The sequence below is a fragment of the Zalophus californianus genome, chromosome 5, assembly GCF_009762305.2.
Source record: "Zalophus californianus isolate mZalCal1 chromosome 5, mZalCal1.pri.v2, whole genome shotgun sequence".
Classification (NCBI taxonomy): Eukaryota; Metazoa; Chordata; class Mammalia; order Carnivora; family Otariidae; genus Zalophus; species Zalophus californianus.
Genome location: NC_045599.1, coordinates 28,664,685 through 28,685,622, shown reverse-complemented (window position 1 = coordinate 28,685,622; position 20,938 = coordinate 28,664,685). Strand labels below are relative to the sequence as shown.

Sequence of the window (20,938 nt, the reverse complement as noted above, 5' to 3'; positions counted from 1 at the left end):
TATGAATTCTTTTTTTATTGAGATAGAATTGGCTTTTAACATTAAGGTCATTTGGGGCACCTGGGTGGCTCAGTTGTTGGGCCTCTGTCTTCGGCTCAGGTCATGATCCTAGCCAGGGTCCTGGGATCGAGCCCCATATCGGGCTCCCTGCTCAGCGGGAAAAGCCTGCTTCTCCCTCTCCCACTCCCCCTGCTTGTGTTCCCTCTCTCGCTGTGTCTCTCTCTGTCAAATAAATAAAATCTTTAAAAAAAATTGGTCATTTAGGTGTACAATCTGATCATTTGATATTTGTTTTTTATTATGTTATGTTAGTCACCATACAATACATCATTAGTTTTTGATGCAGTGATCCACGATTCACTGTTTTCCTATAACACCCAGTGCTCCATGCAGTACGTGACCTCCTTAATACCCATCACCATGCTAACCTACCCTCCCACCCCCCTCCCCTCTAAAACGCTCAGTTTGTTTCTTAGAGTCCATAGTTTCTCATGGTTCATCTCTTCCTCCAATTTCCCCCCTTCATTTTTCCCTTCCTTCTCCTAATGTCCTTCATGCTTATGTTCCACAAATTGACTTCGCTGCTTGACTTACTTCACTTAGCATAATCTCCTCCAGTCCCATCCATGTTTATGTAAAAGTTGGGTGTTCGTCCTTTCTGATGGCTGAGTAATAATATCATTGTACATATGGACCACATCTTTTTTTTTTAATTTTTTTATTTTTATGTTAATCACCATACATTACATCATTAGTTTTTGAGGTAGTGTTCCATGATTCATTGTTTGGGCATAACACCCAGTGCTCCATGCAGAATGTGCCCTCTTTAATACCCATCACCAGGCTAACCCATCCCCCCACCCCCCTCCCCTCTAGAACCCTCAGTTTGTTTTTCAGAGTCCATCGTCTCTCATGGTTCGTCTCCCCCTCCGACTTACTCCCCTTCATTCTTCCCCTCCTGCTATCTTCTTCTTTTTCTTTCTTCTTAACATATGTTGCATTATTTGTTTCAGAAGTACAGATCTGTGATTCAACAGTCTTGCACAATTCACAGCGCTCATCATAGCACATACCCTCCCCAATGTCTATCACCCAGCCACCCCATCTCTCCCACCCCCCACCACTCCAGCAACCCTCAGTTTGTTTCCTGAGATTAAGAATTCCTCATATCAGTGAGGTCATATGATACATGTCTTTCTCTGATTGACTTATTTCACTCAGCATAACACCCTCCAGTTCCATCCACGTCGTTGCAAATGGCAAGAGCTCATTCCTTTTGATGGCTGCATAATATTCCATTGTGTATATATACCACCTCTTCTTTATCCATTCATCTGTTGATGGACATCTTGGCTCTTTCCACAGTTTGGCTAGTGTGGATATTGCTGCTCTAAACATTGGGGTGCACGTACCCCTTCGGATCCCTACATTTGTATCTTTGTGGTAAATACCCAGTAGTGCAATTGCTGGATCATATGGTAGCTCTATTTTCAACTGTTTGAGGAACCTCCATACTGTTTCCAGTGGCTACACCAGCTTGCATTCCCACCAACAGTGCAGGAGGGTTCCCCTTTCTCCGCATCCCCGCCAACATCTGTCATTTCCTGAATTGTTAATTTTAGCCATTCTGACGGGTGTGAGGTGGTATCTCATTAAGGTTTTGATTTGGATTTTTCCCTGATGTCGAGCGATGTGGAGCACTTTTTCATGAGTCTGTTGGCCATTTGGATGTCTTCTTTGGAAAAATGTCTGTTCATGTCTTCTGCCCATTTCTTGATTGGATTCTTTGTTCTTTGGGTGTTGAGTTTGATAAGTTCTTTATAGATTTTGGATACTAGCCCTTTATCTGATATGTCATTTGCAAATATCTTCTCCCATTCTGTCGGTTGTCTTTTGGTTTTGTGGACTGTTTCTTTTGCTGTGCAAAAGCTTTTTATCTTGATGAAATTCCAATAGTTCATTTTTGCCCTTGCTTCCCTTGCCTTTGGCGATGTTTCTAGGAAGAAGTTGCTGTGGCTGAGGTCGAAGAGGTTGCTGCCTGTGTTCTCCTTTAGGATTTTGATGGACTCCTGTCTCACGTTTAGGTCTTTCAACCATTTGGAGTCTATTTTTGTGTGTGGTGTAAGGAAATGGTCCAGTTTCATTCTTCTGCATGTGGCTGTCCAATTTTCCCAACACCATTTGTTGAAGAGACTGTCTTTTTGCCATTGGACATTCTTTCCTGCTTTGTCAAAGATGAGTTGACCATAGAGTTGAGGGTCCATTTCTGGGCTCTCTATTCTGTTCCATTGATTTATGTCTCTGTTTTGGTGCCAGTACCATACTGTCTTGATGATGACAGCTTTGTAATAGAGCTGGAAGTCTGGAATTGTGATGCCGCCAGCTTTGCTTTTCTTTTTCAATATTCCTCTGGCTATTCGGGGTCTCTCCTGGTTCCTTACAAATTTTAGGATTATTTGTTCCATTTCTTTGAAAAAAGTGGATGGTATTTGGATGGGGATTGCATTGAATGTGTGGATTGCTCTAGGTAGCATTGACATCTTCACAATGTTTGTTCTTCCAATCCATGAGCATGGAACGTTTTTCCATTTCTTTGTGTCTTCTTCAATTTCTTTCATGAGTATTTTATAGTTTTCTGAGTACAGATCCTTTGCCTCTTTGGTTAAATTTATTCCTAGGTTATCTTATGGTTTTGGGTGCAATTGTAAATGGGATCGACTCCTTGATTTGTCTCTCTTCTGTCTTGTTGTTGGTGTATAGGAATGCCACTGATTTCTGTGCATTGATTTTATATCCTGCTACTTTACTGAATTCCTGTATGAGTTCTAGCAGTTTTGGGGTGGAGTCTTTTGGGTTTTCCACATACAGTATCATATCATCTGCAAAGAGTGAGAGTTTGACCTCCTCTTTGCCAATTGATGCCTTTGATTTCTTTTTGTTGTCTGACTGCTGTGGCTAGGACTTCTAATACTATGTTGAATAGCAGTGGTGAGAGTGGACATCCCTGCCGCGTTCCTGACCTTAGGGGGAAAGCTCTCAGCTTTTCCCCATTGAGAATGATATTTGCTGTAGGTTTTTCATAGATGGCTTTTATGATATTGAGGTATGTACCCTCTATCCCTATACTCTGAAGAGTTTTGATCAAGAAAGGATGCTGTACTTTGTCAAAAGCTTTTTCTGCAACTATTGAGAGGATCATATGATTCTTCTTTCTTTTGTTAATGTATTGTATCACGTTGATTGATTTGCGGATGTTGAACCAGCCTTGCAGCCCAGGGATAAATCCCACTTGGTCATGGTGAATAATCCTTTTAATGTACTGTTGGATCCTATTGGCTAGTATTTTGGTGAGAATTTTTGCATCCATGTCCATCAGAGATATTGGTCTGTAATTCTCCTTTTTGATGGGGTCTTTGGTTTTGGGATCAAGGTAATGGTGGCCTCATAAAATGAGTTTGGAAGTTTTCCTTCCATTTCTATTTTTGGAACAGTTTCAGGAGAATAGGTATTAATTCTTCTTGAAATGTTTGGTAGAATTCCCCTGGGAAGCCACCTGGCCCTGGGCTTTTGTTTGTTGGGAGATTTTTGATGACTGCTTCAATTTCCTTAGTGGTTATAGGTCTGTTCAGGTTTTCTATTTCTTCGTGGTTCAATTTTGGTAGTTGATACATCTCTAGGAATGCACCCATTTCTTCCAGGTTATCTAATTTGCTGGCATAGAGTTGCTCATAATATGTTCTTTTAATTGTTTGTATTTGTTTGGTGTTGGTTGTGATCTCTCCTCTTTCATTCATGATTTTGTTGATTTCGGTCATTTCTCTTTTCTTTTTGATCAGTCTGGCCAGGGGTTTATCAATCTTGTTAATTCTTTCAAAGAACCAGCTCCTAGTTTCATTGATCTGTTCTACTGTTGGTTTTCTAGTTCATTGATTTCTGCTCTGATCTTTATTATTTCTCTTCTCCTGCTGGGTTTAGGCTTTATTTGCTGTTCTTTCTCCAGGTCCTTTAGGTGTAGGGTTAGGTTGTGTATTTGAGACCTTTCTTGTTTCTTGAGAAAGGCTTGTATTGCTTATATACTTTCCTCTTAGGACTGCCTTTGCTGTATTCCAAAGATTTTGAACTGTTGTGTTTTCATTTTCATTGGTTTCCATGAATTTGGACCACATCTTCTTTATCCATTCATCTGTTGAAGGGCATCTCGGCTCTTTCCACAGTTTGGCTATTGCGGACATTGCTGCTATGAACATTGGGGTGCATATGGCCCTTCTTTTCACTGCATCTGTGTCTTTGGCGTAATTTGTACATATATTGCCAATGATCACCACAGTATGTCCTGTTAACATCTATCACCATACGTAATTACCAAGTTACTTTTCTTAGGAAGAGAACTTTTAAGGTTGACTTTGTTAGCAACTTTCAAATAGGCAATACATATTACTGACTGTAGTCACCATGCTTTATATTACCTCCTCATGACTTCTTTCTTTTATAACTGGAAGTTTGTAGCTTTTGACCTGATTCACCCATTTCACCTGCCTCCCACCCCCATCCCCTGCCTCTGTCACCCATCAGTCTGTTCTCTGAATCTAGAAACTGGGCTATTTTCTTTTTTTTTTTTTTATGATTCCACCTATAAGTGTGAACATACAGTTATTTGTCTTTCTCTGTGATGTATTTCACTTAGTATAATGCCCTCAAGGTCACATCCTTCTTTTTTATGGTTTAATAACATTGTATTTTATATAATTATATATAAATGTATATAAACGTGTATATATGTATACATAAAATAATTTAGGAGATATGTGTAATAAGACATAAAAATAATAGGACATATGTAAGGACATATATATTAGAATATAAAACATGTTAGTATATGTAATATATAAATATCTTTATCAAATTTTCATATTTTCTTTATCCATGTTTCCACTGATGGATACTTAGGTTCTTTTCATTACTTGGCTATTATAAATAATGCTGTAGTAAACATGGGGGTGCATATTATCTTTTTGAGTTAGTGTTTTTGTTTTCTTCAGAAGTAAAAATTGCTGGGTCATATGGTAGTTCTATTTTTAATTTTCTGAGGAGCCTGCATACTGTTTCCCATGGTGGCTGCACCAATGTACATTTCCACCAACAGTGCACTCGGAGTTCCCCTTTCTCCATGTCCTTACCGACACCTGTTATTTCTTGTCTTTTTGATTATAGCCTAATAGGTGTCTTTTTGATTATAGCCTAATAGGTGTGCGGTGATAGCTCGTTGTGGTCTAGATTTGCATTTACCTGATGACTAGTGATGTGGAGCACCTTTTCTTGTGTTTGTTTGCCATCTGTATGTCGTCTTTGGAAAAATGTCTACTCAGAATCTGACCACTTTTTTTAGTTTTTATTTAAATTCCAGTTAGTTCACATACAGCATATTAGTTTCAGGTGTCCACTGTAGTGATTCAGCACTTCCGTACAATACCCAGTGCTCATGATGAGCGCCTTCTTTAATCCCCATCACCTTCTTGACCCATCCCCTCACCCATCTCCCCTCTGGTAACCATCAGTTTGTTCTGTAGAGTTAAGAGACTGTTTCTTGGTTTGCCACCCTCTCTTTTTTTCCATTTGCTCGTTTGTTTTGTTTCTTAAATTTCACATATGCATGAAATCATATGGTATTTGTCTTTCTCTGACCTGTTTCACTAAGCATAATTTCCTAGCTCCATCCAAGTTGTTGGAAATGGCAAGATTTCATTCTTTTTTTATGGTTGAGTAATAATCCATTGTGTATATATAACACGTCTTCTTTATCAATTCATCAGTCAGTGGACACTTGGGCTGTTTCCATAATTTGGCTATTGTAGATAATGCTGCTGTAAACATTGGGGTACGTGTATCTCTTTTAATTAGCATTTTTTTCTTTGGGTAAATACCTAGCAGTGTGATTGCTGCATCATAGAGTAGCTCCAATTTTAACTTTTTGAGGAAGCTCCATACTGTTTTCCAGAGTGGCTGCACCAGTTTGCATGCCCACCAACAGTGCAAGAGGGTTCCCCTTTCTCCGCATACTCGGAGGAACGTTTTGTTCCTTGTGTTGTTGATTTTAGCCATTCTGACAGGTGTGAGGTGATAACTCATGGTGGTTTTGATTTGTATTTCCCTGATGATCAGTGATGATGAGCATCTTTTCATGTTGGCTATCTGTATGTCTTCTTTAGAAAAATGTCTATTCATGTCTTCTGCCCATTTTTTAATTAGATTATTTTTTTGGGTGTTGAGCTTGATAAGTTATATATTTTGGAAGCTAACTCTTTATCAGATATGTCATTTGCAAATATCATCTCCCATGCCATAGGTTGCCTTTTAGTTTTGTGGATTGTTTCCTTCCCTGTGCAGAAGCTTTTTATTTTGACATAGTCCCAATAATTTATTTTTGCCTTTGTCTCCCTTGCCTCGGGAAACATATCTAGAAAGAAGTTGCTGTGGCTGATGTCAAAGAAGTTACTGTCTGTGTTCTCTTCTAGGATTTTTATGGTGTCAGATCTCACATTTAGGTCTCTGACCACTTTTTAATCAAAAATTTTTTTTCCTTTTGTTATTGAGTTTTGTGAGTTGTTTATATATTCTGGATATTAACCCCTTATCAGATACAGATGTTCTTTGACTTATGATGGGGTTGTATCCTGATAAACCCATTTTAAGTTGAAAATGCATTTAATATACCTAACCTACCAAACATCATAGCTTAGCCTAGCCTACTGTAAATGTGCTCAGAACACTAATTTGCTTACAGTTGGACAAAATCATCTCACAGAAAGCCTATTTTGTAAGAAAGTATGGAATATTTCAAGTAGTTTATTAAATACTGTACTTAAAGTGAAAAACAGAATGGTTCTTTGGGTACAGAATGATTCTGTAAGTGTATTAGTCATTTACCCCCATAATTGCGTGGCTGACTGGGCACTGTGGCTAGCTCTTGCTGTCTAGCATCACCAGAGAGTATAGTGCTGCACATCGCTAATCCTAGGAAAAAATCCAAATTTAAATTTGAAGTATGGTTTCTACTGAATGTATATTGCTTTTGCACCACTGTAAAGCTGAAAAATCCAAAGTCAAACCATCGGACATCAGGGACCGTCTGTATATGATTTGCATATTTATCTAAAGGTTGACTTTTCATTTTGTTGATGGTTCCTTTGCTCTGCAGAATCTTTTCAGTTTGTTGTAGTCCCACTGTTTAGTTTGCCTTCGTTGCCTTTGCTTGTGATGCCATATCCAAAAAATCATCACCAAGACCAATAACAAGGAGCTTATGATCTGTTTCCTAGGAATTTCTGGGTTCAGGACTTAACATCCACATGTTTAATCCATTTTGAGTTAATTTTTATGTATGATGTAAAATGTTGGTACAGCTTCATTCTTTTGCATGTGGCTGTCCCATTTTCCCAACACTGTTTAATTGAAGAGACTGTTCTTTCCTCATTGTATATTCTTAGCTTTTTTGTCATGAATTGGTAATATATATGTGGGTTTATTTCTGGGCTCTCCATTCTGTTCCATTGGTCTATGTGTCTGTTTTCATGTTGATACGATACTGCTTTGATTATTATATCTTTGTAATATAATTTGAAATCAGGGAGCATGATGCCTTCTCTTTCGTTTTTTGCCAAGATTACTTTGGCTTTCAGAGTCTTTCGTGATTTCATATAAATCTTAAGATTGTTCTGTTTCCTTGAGAAATGGCATTGGAATTTGATACAGATTGTATTGAATCTATAGATTGCTTTGTTTGGTATGGACATTTTAACAGTTTTAATCCTTCCAATCCATGAGCACAGAATCTCTCTCCATTTATTTGTGTCTTCTTCAATTTCTTTCATTAATGTATTACAGTTTTCAGTGTACAATATATAGTTTTCAGTATATAGTTTTTTGCCTTTTTGGTTAAATTCCTAAGCATTTTATTTCTTTGATGCAATTGTAAATGGGATTGTTTTCTTAATTTCTCTTTCTGATAATTTGTTATTAGCATATGCTAAATGCAACAGAATTCTATATATTAATCTGGTATCCTGTAACTTTATTGAATTCATTTATTCTAACAGGGTTTTGGTGGAGTCTTTAGGGTTTTGTATATATATAATATCATGCTGTTTGCAAATAGTGACAGTTTTACTTCCCTTCTGATTTTGATGCCTTTTCTTTCTTTTTCTTGCCTAATTGCTTTGGCTAGGACTTCTACTATATTGAATAAAAGTGGCAAGAATGGGTATTGTTGTCTTATTGGAAACACTCTGAGCACTCATTTTCACTAATGAGTATGATGTTAGCTTTTGGCTTGGCATTTATGGCCTTTATTATGTTTAGGTGTTCCTTCTATACCCAGTTTTTGAGCTTTTGATCATAAATGGATGTTGAATTTTGTCAAATGCTTTTTCTGCATTTGTTGAGGTGATCATATGCTTTTTATCCTTCATTTGTTAATATGGTGTATCACTCTGACGGATATTAAACCACCCTTATATCCCCAGAATAAATCCCACTTGATCATGGTACATGATCCTTTTAATGTATCGTTGAATTCAGTTTGTTTGTATTTTGTTGAGGGTCTTGCATCTGTGTTCATCAGGGATATTGGCCTGTAATTTACTTTTATTATGGCATCCTTGTCTGGTTTTGGTATCAGGGTAATGCGGGCTTTGTAAAGTGAGTTTGGAAGTGTCCTCCTCTTTTATATTTTGGAAGAGTTTGAGAAGGATTGGTATTAATTCTTCTTTAAATGTTTGGTAGAACAATGAAACCTTCTGGTCCTGGACTTTTGTTTGTTGTGAGGTTTTTGATTACTGATTCTATCCCTTTACTAGTAATCCATCTGTTGAGATTTGTATTTTTCTTCATGACTCAGTCTTGTGTGTTGCTAGGATTTGGTCCATTTCTTCTAGGTTGTCCATTTTTTTTGGTGTACAATTTTTCATAGTAGTCTCTTATGATTCTTTGTATTTCTGTAGTGTCATTTGTAACATCTCTTTCATTCCTGATGTTATTTATTTGAATCTTCCGTTTTTTTTCTTGGTGAGTCTAGCCAGAGGTTTGTCGATTTTGTTTATCTTTTCAAAGGGCTAGCTCTTACATTTATTGATCTTTTCTATCTTTAGCCTATTTGTTTCCACTCTGATCTGTGTTATTTCCTTCTTTCTACCAACTTAGGGCTTCATTTGTTTTTTTGTTTTGTTTTGTTTTGTTTTCTGGTTTCGTCTGGTGTGAGATTTCTCCTGTTTTTTGAAGTAGGCCTGTATTGCTATAAACTTTCCTCTTAGAACTGCTTTTGCTGCATCTCATAAGTTTTGGTATGTTGTATTTCCATCTGTCTCAGGGTATTTCTTGATTCCTCTTTTGATTTCTTCTTTGACCCATTGGTTGTTGAATAGTGTGTAGTTTAATCTCCACATATTTGAATTTTCCAGTTTTTTTCTCATAATTGATATCTGGTCTCTTGGCGCTGTGATCAGAAAAGATGATTGATATGATTTCAGTCTTCTCAAATTTATTAAGACCTGTTTTGTGGCCTAAAATATGACCTGTCCTACAGAATGTTCCATGTGGTTATGAAAGAAATGTGTACTCTGTTATTTTTGGGTGGAAAATGTTCTGAATATATCTGTTAAGTCCACCTGGTCTCATAGGTCATTTAAGGCCAGTGTTTATTGATTTTCTGTCTGGTTGATCTATCTGTTGATAAAAGTGGGGGTATAATATCCCCTATTATTATTGTATTGCTGTCTGTTTCTCCCTTTAGGTCTGTTTGTGTTTGCTTTATATATTTATGTGCTCCTGGATTGGGTGCATAAATGTTTACAATATTTATAAAATACAAAGAGAGATTCTCTTATGTGTCTGACACATTTATCATTACATAATACTCTTTATCTGTTATTGTAGTCTTTGTTTTAAAGAATATTTTGTCTGATATAAGTGTAGCAACCCCCGCTTTCTCTTGGTTTCCATTTGCATGAAAAATCTTTTTCTGTCACTTCACTTTCATTGTGTCTTGTCCTTATAAACTGTGTCTCTTCTGGGGAGCATATTGATGAGTCTTGTGTTTTTATACATTCAGTCACTGTATGTCTTTTGATTGGCGAATTTAGTCTATTTACATTTAAAGTAATTATTGACAGATATGTACTTGTCATTTTGTTAATTGTTTCTGGCCGTTTTGTAATTCCTCTGTTCCTTTGTTCTTCTGTTTCTCTGCCTTTGTGATGTGATCATTGTCTTTAGTGGTGTCATCTGTTATGTATCTACTATAGGCTTTGCTTTGTGTTTACCGTTAGGCTGATATATAACAACTGATTCACCATCTGTTTTAAGTTGATAATGTAAGTTTGAACACATTCTAAAACTGCATTTTTACCCTCCCTACACTTCATGTTAGTGGTGTCACATTTTATGTCTTTTAATCTCATGTGTCCCTTAACTAATTATTGTACTAATTGTTATTCCACCTCTGTCTTTTAACCTTCATATTAGCTTTATAAGAGATTAAGTCACTACCTTTAGTGTATACTTACCTTTACTAGTGAGAGTTATACGTTCATATATTGTCCTATTACTAAATAGCACCCTTTCTTTTTAGCTTAAACAAGTCCCTTTAACATTTCTACTATGGCCAGTTTAGTGGTGGTGAACTCTTTTGGCTTTTTGCATGTCTGGAAAATTATTTCTCTCTGTTTCAAAGGACACTTTTGCCAGGTAGAGTATTCTTGGTTGGAAGTTTTTTACTTTCAGTACTTTGAATATATTGTGCCACTCCCTTGTGGCCTGCAGATTTCTGCTGAAAAATCTGCTGGTAGTCTAACGGGGGTTCCCTTGTTTGTAACAAGTTGTTTTTCTCTTGCGGCTTTTAAGATTCTCTCCTGGTCTTTAACTTTTGACATTTTAATTACACTGTGTCTTACCATGGGTCTCTTTGGGTTCATCTTTTTTGGAACTCTCTGGGTTTCCTGTCAGGATTTCCTTATTTTTTATGGCTGAATGTTTCCACAGTTCTTTATCCATTCATCTGTCTGTGGACACTTAGATTGTTTCTTTGTGTTGGCTGTCATAAATAATGCTGCTATGATCATGAGGTGCAGTTACCTCTTTGACATAGTATTTTTGTTTCCTGTGGTTATATTCCTAGAAATGGAATTGCTGGATCATATGGATACTACTTTTAAATGTCTGAGGAAGTTTCATACTGTTTTTCATAGTGGTCTACCAGTTTCCAATATGGGCAACAACTTTAATGGAGGAGGCCATGAGCAAGTGAATCACTGCTGAAAATCTCCAGTATTAATCATCACAGGCTAAGCCTTATAACTTGGCTTCATAGGCAGCTGCTGACCCGTACCAGGGACACAGGGAAGCTGTCACGGCCCCCTCCTCCCAATACAACCAGCTCTGTTTCTTGAATGATTGAAATTCTGTCAGGTAAGGCTTTCTTACCTCTAAAAAAAAAATCCAAGTATTTTTGGGCATAAGCACTAAATCCTTATCTACTTATCAACTGCATTCCATTCCCAAGCATTTATTGAGCACCTCCTATATGCCTGGTGTTCAGTGGATAGAGCAGTGATTCTCACACTTTTTTGCTTGCCTACCTCCTACAACAATTTGAAAACCTTTGTACCTCACACATTTAAAAATTTGACAGCTGAACTTTTGATAACAAATATAAATATCTGTGAAGGATATAATTTTTGATATATAAAAACCACTTCATCACTCATTTAAGTGTATCCAAAGAAATCAAAATACTGTGTTGATTTGGAATACCATCATTTTTTTATTATGTTAATCACCACACATTACATCATTAGTTTTTGATGTAGTGTTCCATGATTCATTGTTTGCATTTAACATCCAGTGCTCCACGCAGAACATGCCCTCTTTATTTATTTATTTATTTTTTTAAAGATTTTATTTATTTATTTGAGAGAGAGAGAATGAGAGACAGCATGAGAGGGAGGAGAGTCAGAGGGAGAAGCAGACTCCCCGCTGAGCAGGGAGCCCGATGTGGGACTCGATCCCGGGACTCCAGGATCCTGACCTGAGCCGAAGGCAGTCGCTTAACCAACTGAGCCACCCAGGCGCCCAGAACATGCCCTCTTTAATACCCATCACCAGGCTAACCCATCCCCCTACCCCCCTCCCCTCTAGAACCCTCAGTTTGTTTCTCAGAGTCCATAGTCTCTCATGCTTCGTCTCCCCCTTTGATTCCCCCCCTTCAATATTCCCCCCTGCTATCTTCTTCTTCTTCTTTTATAACATATAATGTATTATTTGTTTAAGAGGTACAGGTCTGTGATTCAACAGTCTTACACAATTCACAGTGTTCACCATAGCACATACCCTCCCCAATGTCTGTCACCCAGCCACCCCATCCCTCCCACCCCCCCCCACCACTCCAGGAACCCTCAGTTTATTTCCTGAGATTAAGAATTCCTCATATTAGTGAGCTCATACGATACATGTCTTTCTCTGATTGACTTATTCCGCTCAGCATAACACCCTCCAGTTCCATCCACGTCGTTGCAAGTGGCAAGATCTCATTCCTTTTGATGGCTGCATAATATTCCATTGTGTATATATACCACCTCTTCTTTATCCATTCATCTGTCAATGGACATCTTGGCTCTCTCCACAGTTTGGCTATTGTGGACATTGCTGCTATAAACATCGGGGTGCGTGTACCCCTTCGGATCCCTACATTTGTATCTTTGGGGTAAATACCCAGTAGTGCAATTGCTGAATCATATGGTAGCTGTATTTTCAACTTTTTGAGGAACCTCCATACTGTTTTCCAGAGTGGTTGCACCAGCTTGCATTCCCACCAACAGTGTAGGAGGGTTCCCCTTTCTCCGCATCCCCGCCAACATCTGTCGTTTCCTGAATTGTTTATTTTAGCCATTCTGACTGGTGTGAGGTGGTATCTCATTGAGTTTTTGATTTGGATTTCCCTGATGTGAGCGATGTTGAGCACTTTGTCATGTGTCTTTTGGCCATTTGGATGTCTTCTTTGGATAAATGTCTGTTCATGTCTTCTGCCCATTTCTTGATTGGATCATTTGTTCTTTGGGTGTTGCGTTTCATAAGTTCTTTATAGACTTTGGATGCTAGCCCTTTATCTGATATGTCATTTGCAAATATCTTCTCCCATTCTGTCGGTTGTCTTTTGGTTTTGTGGACTGTTTCTTTTGCTGTGCAAAAACTTCTTATCTTGATGAAGTCCCAAGAGTTCATTTTTGCCCTGCTTCCCTTGCCTTTGGCAATGTGTCTAGGAAGAAGTTGCTGTGGCTGAGGTCGAAGAGGTTGCTGCCTGTGTTCTCCTTCAGGATTTTGATGGACTCCTGTCTCACATTTAGGTCTTTCAACCATTTTTAGTTTATTTTTGTTTGTGTGTGGTGTAAGGAAGTGGTCCAGTTTCATTCTTCTGCATGTAGCTGTCCAATTTTCTCAACACCATTTGTTGAAGAGGCTGTCTTTTTTCCATTGGACATTCTTTTTTTTTTCTTTAAAGATTTTATTTATTTGAGAGAGAGAGAATGAGAGACAGAGAGCATGAGAGGGAAGAGGGTCAGAGGGAGAAGCAGACTCCCCGCCGAGCAGGGAGCCTGATGCGGGACTCGATCCCGGGACTCCAGGATCATGACCTGAGCTGAAGGCAGTCGTTTAACCAACTGAGCCACCCAGGCGCCCTCCATTGGACATTCTTTCCTGCTTTGTCGAAAATTAGTTGACCATAAAGTTGAGGGTCCATTTCTGGGCTCTCTGTTCTGTTCCATTGATCTGTGTGTCTGTTTTTGTGCCAGTACCATACTGTCTTGATGATGACAGCTTTGTAATAGAGCTTGAAGTCCGGAATTGTGATGCTGCCAGCTTTGCTTTTCTTTTTCTTTTTTTTTTTTTTTAAAGATTTTATTTATTTATTTGAGAGAGAGAATGAAATAGAGAGAGAGAGCATGAGAGAGGGGAGGGTCCGAGGGAGAAGCACTCACTGCTGAGCAGGGAGCCCGATGCGGGACTCGATCCCAGGACTCCAGGATCATGACCTGAGCCGGAGGCAGTCGCTTAACCAACTGAGCCACCCAGGCACCCCTGCTTTTCTTTTTCAACCTTCCTCTTGCTATTCGGGGTCTTTTCTGGTTCCATACAAATTTTAGGATTATTCCATTTCTTTGAAAAAAGTGGATGGTATTTTGATGGGGATTGCATTGAATGTGTAGATTGCTCTAGGTAGCATTGACATCTTCACAATGTTTATTCTTCCAATCCATGAGCATGGAACGTTTTTTCCATTTCTTTGTGTCTTCTTCAATTTCTTTCATGAGTATTTTATAGTTTTCTGAGTACAGATCCTTTGCCTCTTTGGTTAGATTTATTCCTAGCTATCTTATGGTTTTGGGTGCAATTGTAAATGGGATCGACTCCTTAATTTCTCTTTCTTCTGTCTTGGTGGTGGTGTATAGGAATGCCACTGACTAGTGCTAGGACTTCTAGTACTTTGTTGAATAGCAGTGGTGATAGTGGACATCCCTGCCATGTTCCTGACCTTAGGGGGAAAGCTCTCAGTTTTTCCCCATTGAGAATGATATTTGCTGTAGGTTTTTCATAGATGGCTTTTATGATATTGAGGTATGTACCCTCTATCCCTATACTCTGAAGAGTTTTGATGAAGAAAGGATGCTGTACTTTGTCAGATGCTTTTTCTGCATCTATTGAGAGGATCATATGGTTCTTGTTCTTTCTTTTATCAATGTATCACATTGATTGATTTGCGGATGTTGAACCAGCCTTGCAGCCCAGGGATAAATCCCACTTGGTCATGGTGAATAATCCTTTTAATGTACTGTTGGATCCTATTGGCTAGTATTTTGGTGAGAATTTTTGCATCCATGTTCATCAAGGATATTGGTCTGTAATTCTCCTTTTTGATGGGGTCTTTGTCTGGTTTTGGGATCAAGGTAATGGTGGCCTCATAAAATGAGTTTGGAAGTTTTCCTTCCATTTCTGTTTTTTGGAACAGTTTCAGGAGAATGGGTATTAATTCTTCTTTAAATGTTTGGTAGAATTCCCCTGGGAAGACATCTGGCCCTGGGTTTTTTGTTGGGAGATTTTTGATGACTGCTTCAATTTCCTTAGTGGTTATAGGTCTGTTCAGGTTTTCTATTTCTTCCTGGTTCAGTTTTGGTAGTTGATACATCTCTAGGAATGCATCCATTTCTTCCAGGTTATCTAATTTGCTGGCATAGAGTTGCCCATAATACGTTCTTATGATTTTCTGTATTTCTTCGGTGTTGGTTGTGATCTCTCCTCTTTCATTCATGATTTTATTTATTTGGGTCATTTCTCTTTTCTTTTTGATAAGTCTGGCCAGGGGTTTATCAATCTTGTTAATTCTTTCAAAGCTAGTTTCCTTGATCTGTTCTACTGTTCTTTTGGTTTCTATTTCATTGATTTCTGCTCTGATCTTTATTACTTCTCTTTTCCTGCTGGGTTTAGGCTTTATTTGCTGTTCTTTCTCCAGCTCCTTTAGGTGTAGGGTTAGGTTGTGTATTTGAGACCTTCCTTGTTTCTTGAGAAAGGCTTGTATTGCTATATACTTTCCTCTTAGGACTGCCTTTGCTGCATCCCAAAGATTTTGAACAGTTGTGTTTTCATTTTCATTTGTTTCCATGAATTTTTTTAATTCTTTAATTTCCTGGTTGACCCATTCATTCTTTAGGAGGATGCTCTTTAGCCTCCATGTATTTGAGTTCGTTCTGACTTTAGTCCTGTGATTGAGTTCTAGTTTCAAAGCGTTGTGGTCTGAAAATATGCAGGGAATGATCCCAATCTTTTGGTACCGGTTGAGACCTGATTTGTGACCTAGGATGTGATCTGTTCTGGAGAATGTTCCATGGGCACTAGAGAAGAATGTGTGTTCTGTTGCTTTGGGATGGAATGTTCTGAATATATCTGTGAAGTCCATTTGGTCCAGTGTGTCATTTAAAGTCTTTATTTTCTTGTTGATCTTTTGCTTAGATGATCTGTCCATTTCAGTTAGGGGGGTGTTAGAGTCCCCCACTATTATTGTATTGTTGTCAATGTGTTTCTTTGCTTTTGTTATCAATTGGCTTATATAATTGGTTGCTCCCATGTTAGGGGCATAGATATTTAAAATTGTTAGATCTTCTTGTTGGTTAGACCCTTTGAGTAGGATATAGTGTCCTTCCTCATCTCTTATTACAGTCTTTGGTTTAAAATCTAATTCGTCTGATGTAAGGATTGCCGCCCCATCTTTCTTTTGGTGTCCATTAGCATGGTAAATGGTTTTCCACCCCCTCACTTTCAATCTGGGGGTGTCTTTGGGTCTAAAATGAGTCTCTTGCAGACAGCATATCGATGGGTCATGTTTTTTTTATCCAATCTGATACCCTGTGTCTTTTGGGGCATTTAGCTCATTTACATTCAGGGTAACTATTGAAAGATATGAATTTATTGTATTGCCCGTGAGGTGACTGTTACTGTATATTGTCTGTGTTCCTTTCTGGTCTATACCATCATCATTTTAAAAGTATACAGACAAGCTCTTTTTTAACAAGTGGAAAATTCACATTACTTTTCTCCTTGAGCCTGTATATCCCTTTCACTTGTCCCACATAATGTTATCCTAATGCCATACATTTAATGTAGGTGGTAGTATTGTATTGATCTTTACAAGAAATATAAATTTAAAGTTTCTTGGAAAAAAATTTGTGATCATAAAGGCACTAAATGTTATGGATTCTATAGGACTGGATAGTAATCATACTTATTAATACATAATTCATCAAACCAATAAATATTTTACAAATTTAATAACTATTAAGGAAAAAAATATTCTTGGAACTGTATCTTATGGGATAGATGGAGATACAGTTTTTACAATTAACTCAAGTTCATAAGATAGTGACTTATTGCTAAAATGAAACAGGGTTCAGCATCCTGTATTTGTATATTTACAGGTATAAGTACTGGGAATGTCTTGTTCACAAAAAATAAGTGGGAATGGAAAGGATTTTGTGAAAGCAACATCTCTCAGTCCTCTGAACTCTTGAGTTAAGTGCCAACAGTCACCTAGCAATCTGTCATCAATTTGTTTAAATGCATGTTTTATTTTACAATTGTTTTAGATTGACAGAAAAGTTACAGACATTACAGAGAGTTCCTCAGTACCCCTCACGAGGTTCCCCATTGTAACGTCTTCCATCATCCTGGTACATTGGTCACAACTAAGAAACTGCGTTGGTACATTACTGTGAAGTCTGTCAGTCTGTTCTTCAGTGATCTCTCAGCTGTTAAGTCAATTTGGTATTTCTCCCATTTTGTTGAAAGCACAGAATTAGAAACATCTGAGTAGTGAAAGGATTTGTCACCCTGCCTTTTCCTTTCGTGTTTCCTGGAAAGTATATCAAAAAAGGCTTACTAAGACTTACCACATAACTGTAGGTTATACCTTTCACTGTTGGGTTCTCTTTCACTTTGTCAAATCTGGTATACTGAAAGAATTAGGAAAACCATAATGGTGACCATTTTAACATATCTTTGCTAATGCTGTGTCTCTTGACAAAATGTTTTTTGTATTAGCATTTATATCCAAACCTTGGACTTTCAGATTTAGCTCATTTAATGTACAGAAAATGTTCCAGCTTGGCCATAGAACTTAAACGTTAAAGCAGTCCTTCTTGTTAAAGCAGACTGTAAAACTAGAATATTTTTTCAATGTAAGCAAAAATGTTAATATGTGAATGAATGTGAATCCCTAAATAGGCATGTGGACGGGCACAGACCTTGCCCTGAGTTTGCCCTCCAGAGCCTTCCTTAGGAAGGCGTGGCCATTTGGAATACCTCTCACCCCTGCTTTCTTGGTTTGCTCACACTCAAGCAACCCCGCAAGAATGATGTACTTTAATAACTGGGGGGAAGGGAAAAGGTGGAGTGTCTGAACACAGACTACCATTCATTGTGCCCACTCTCCTCAGTCTATGACATATCTGAATGCAGACATCCCCAAATGAGCCAAAATACCCATTTCTCACATGGTCCTCCTACTTAACAGAAATGCATGAAAGACTTGTAAAGCCCTGTATCCCTACTCCTGGGGTGGCGGGGGGTGGTGGTGCCAGGCCAGTAATGGGAAGCGGGACAAGGGTGGTGGTGCAGGGAGATGGGGCGTGAGACCTCCGTCACAGGTGCCCATCACTCAGGGCAGATCGGTTTCAGGAGAAGTCCGTTAGAAAGTTGATCTGGAAATGAATGAAACCTCTCTGGACGGTATACCTTGCAGGGCTCTTGGGAACCCCAGGGTATACATACTTGAGTCTGGTTGGGCCCAAGAAGAGGCCCAGGAGCTCACTGATAGCCATGCCCGCTCACCAGGGCTCGCCAACAGCCACCGTAGGGATCCTTCTCCCAGGCTGGTTTTCTTGAAGGACAGTCGGGAGGTGTCTTCCCTCCTGGGCTGGGGAAGGTTGGAGGGTTAGGGTCCTTGGTCTTATGTTTAGCTCTTTGAGAACTCGTGATCAGGAACAGTTTGCTTTTTCCCCTCAAACCTGAATAATGTGCACACATCTAGAAAGTAAAGACCCTTAATTAAGGGACATTTAATTGGTCTATGAAAATAGTTGTTGTAGATTATCACTCCACAGTGAAGTTTTGCCTTTAAGTAGCTCTGTTTTGAGATTACAAAGTGATGAAATGACAACACTCTTGGTAGAGCTCCAGGACTTCCCAGAGTCTGCGGCTCCCGCTTTCAGAACGGCCGAAGGCCAGTAGTGCGGTAGTGGCCTGTTTTCTGCAGGATGATGGGCAGGGCCCGGGAGCCACCTCCCTGTTAGAACAGCCCAGATTCCTTGGGTGTCTGCCTGTGCGGGCCTCCTAGTGACTCTTGTATTTGTGCAAGAAGAAGCAGGGGGAAGTCAGCAAGGCCGCCAGCGCCGACAGCACCACCGAGGGGACGCCGGCCGACGGCTTCACGGTCCTCTCCACCAAGAGCCTCTTCCTCGGCCAGAAGGTAGGCAGACGCGCGGCCTCGGTCGGCTCATGGCCCTGGGACAGATGGGTGGAGGCCACCTCTGCTGCGGGAAGGCCCTGGGATTCCCGGAGGCCACGCCTGGCCTGGTGGGTGCAGGTGGAGGAGTGGGCGGCCGGGGCTGGTGGGGTGGCCTCAGGGAGGGCCGCAGCAGGAGCGCTGTGGGGGGCTCTCTCGGAGGGTGGGATGAGGAGATAGTGCTAAGAAGAGGGAAGGCTGCTCCTGGACGGGGGGCGGGGAGGGGTGCTTCTGGACAGCCTGGGGTTGGTCTGTGGAAGGAGCTGCTAAGGTGGGACCAACGGGTCATCAGGTAGCCCCGGCCAGAAAAACAGCCCAAAGTCAAAGCTGGGTCTCGGAAAAGGAAAGGTCTAGCAGGCAGCCCGCTCACTGTGGTGGGCCCTGCAGGCAGAGCCTCTGATCGGGGGCGGGATTGTTTCTAGATGTCCTTAGGTAACGGGTACACTGAGCCACCTCTCGACTCCTCAAGCCAATCTTTTGTTTGTTTTAACCGTGGGCACTGTATTTTCAGCCATCCCAGTGATGCAGCTTTGCCAGGACGCCATGGTTTTGTAAAAGATGATTCACTTTTGTTCAAAATAAAAATGATGCAAAGGCTTTTAAGACCTGAGAGTGAGAGTTAATATTTCTCTATTGACACCAAAAAAAAGGGGGTGGGGTTTGGAGAGAGGGAATTCCACTTCTCTTAATTTTTTAATCCTCCATGAAAGAAAATGAAAGGCATGAATTTGACCTTCCGTGTAAATTGCTTTGTGGCTAACAACTTGGTTCTGAAGCTGCATCATTTTTACAACCTCACTGTCAATTTTCTTTCGCATCTCAAGTGACACAGCCCTCCTGCTCCTGCCTTGCAAATGCTCCTTCTCCCCCCCCCCCCCTTCCTGTCCTGATTGCACTCAGGCTCTCATGATGCAATTCCTGTGGTGGACCCTGTGTTCCAGCAAATCACCATCGCAGCTGACATTTTATAACCATTATCTGTATTTTGTATGCATTTTTCAAAGGAAAAAAAATCAGAGCTTGTCATCTTAAGGTCTGGGGTTTTGAAAGTTTTCGTTGAAGGTATTTTTGATTTATTTAAAAAGACGTCAACTCAGCAGTGAAGGCAACCACCTGGGTCTACTTTCACACCCTTTAACATGTCCTTTGGGTCATATATCGGACGTTAAGGTGAACCGTCGTCCCAGTCGCTGTGGTGTGAACTCAAGTGTGAACACCCGTGCTGCTCAGGAGCAGCTCCAGTGTGCTTTAGATCCCCGGTGCAGACCATCCGCCGGGCTCGCAAGCCTGCCGAGCAGGGAGAGCAGTTCAGTCCCTCCCGCTTTCCCCACAGTCCCTCAGCACTCCCCTGCCCTGACCCTGGCCTCTCCCTTCCCCGTGTGGTTCTTGCTGCCCCCGGCCGGCCACCCCAAAGCCAGCCTGCTCTCAGAACGCCTCACACGCCCCGTACTGGCTAAGTCAGGTATTTTCAGAGTAGCCGCACTCAGCCACACCAATGTCCACGTGCAGATGGATGCCCTCGTCGATCTTGAGACTGGGGTCTTGTCCGAGCTCTGCTGCATGGGCGCTCTGGAGGGGAGGTGGCACAGGCCGCACACAGCGGGCCAGTTCCTCTGCAACCGAGCAGCACCCTCTTCCCCACCGTGTGGGGGACACCTGGTCTCAGGACCGGCTGCCACAGGCACAACAGCCCCACAAAGTACAAACCAGCCAGTTCTGATGGGACTCCGTTCAGGGGTGGGGAGTCCAGAAAGCTCTAGAGAAGTACTGATACTCTGTCATAACCTACAGGGGCATCATTTAGCGTTCTTTAAGAAACAAACACCGAAGAAGTAGACTTGA

General features: G+C 40.3%; 1 protein-coding gene across 6 annotated transcripts in view; it reads left to right on the top strand.

The window, feature by feature from the left end:
• Positions 1 to 20,938, top strand: part of LOC113928700 (core histone macro-H2A.1) — an 85,238-nt gene that overhangs the window by 40,569 nt on the left and 23,731 nt on the right. For 4 of the 6 annotated variants that reach the window (XM_027604614.1, XM_027604608.1, XM_027604609.2 and 1 more), the window contains one exon: positions 18,950 to 19,060. In XM_027604614.1, the coding sequence (XP_027460415.1) occupies positions 18,950 to 19,060 (111 nt within the window). The remainder of the gene's footprint in view (positions 1 to 18,949; positions 19,061 to 20,938) is intronic. The other 2 variants (XM_027604615.1, XM_027604613.1) reach the window with 1 other exon arrangement.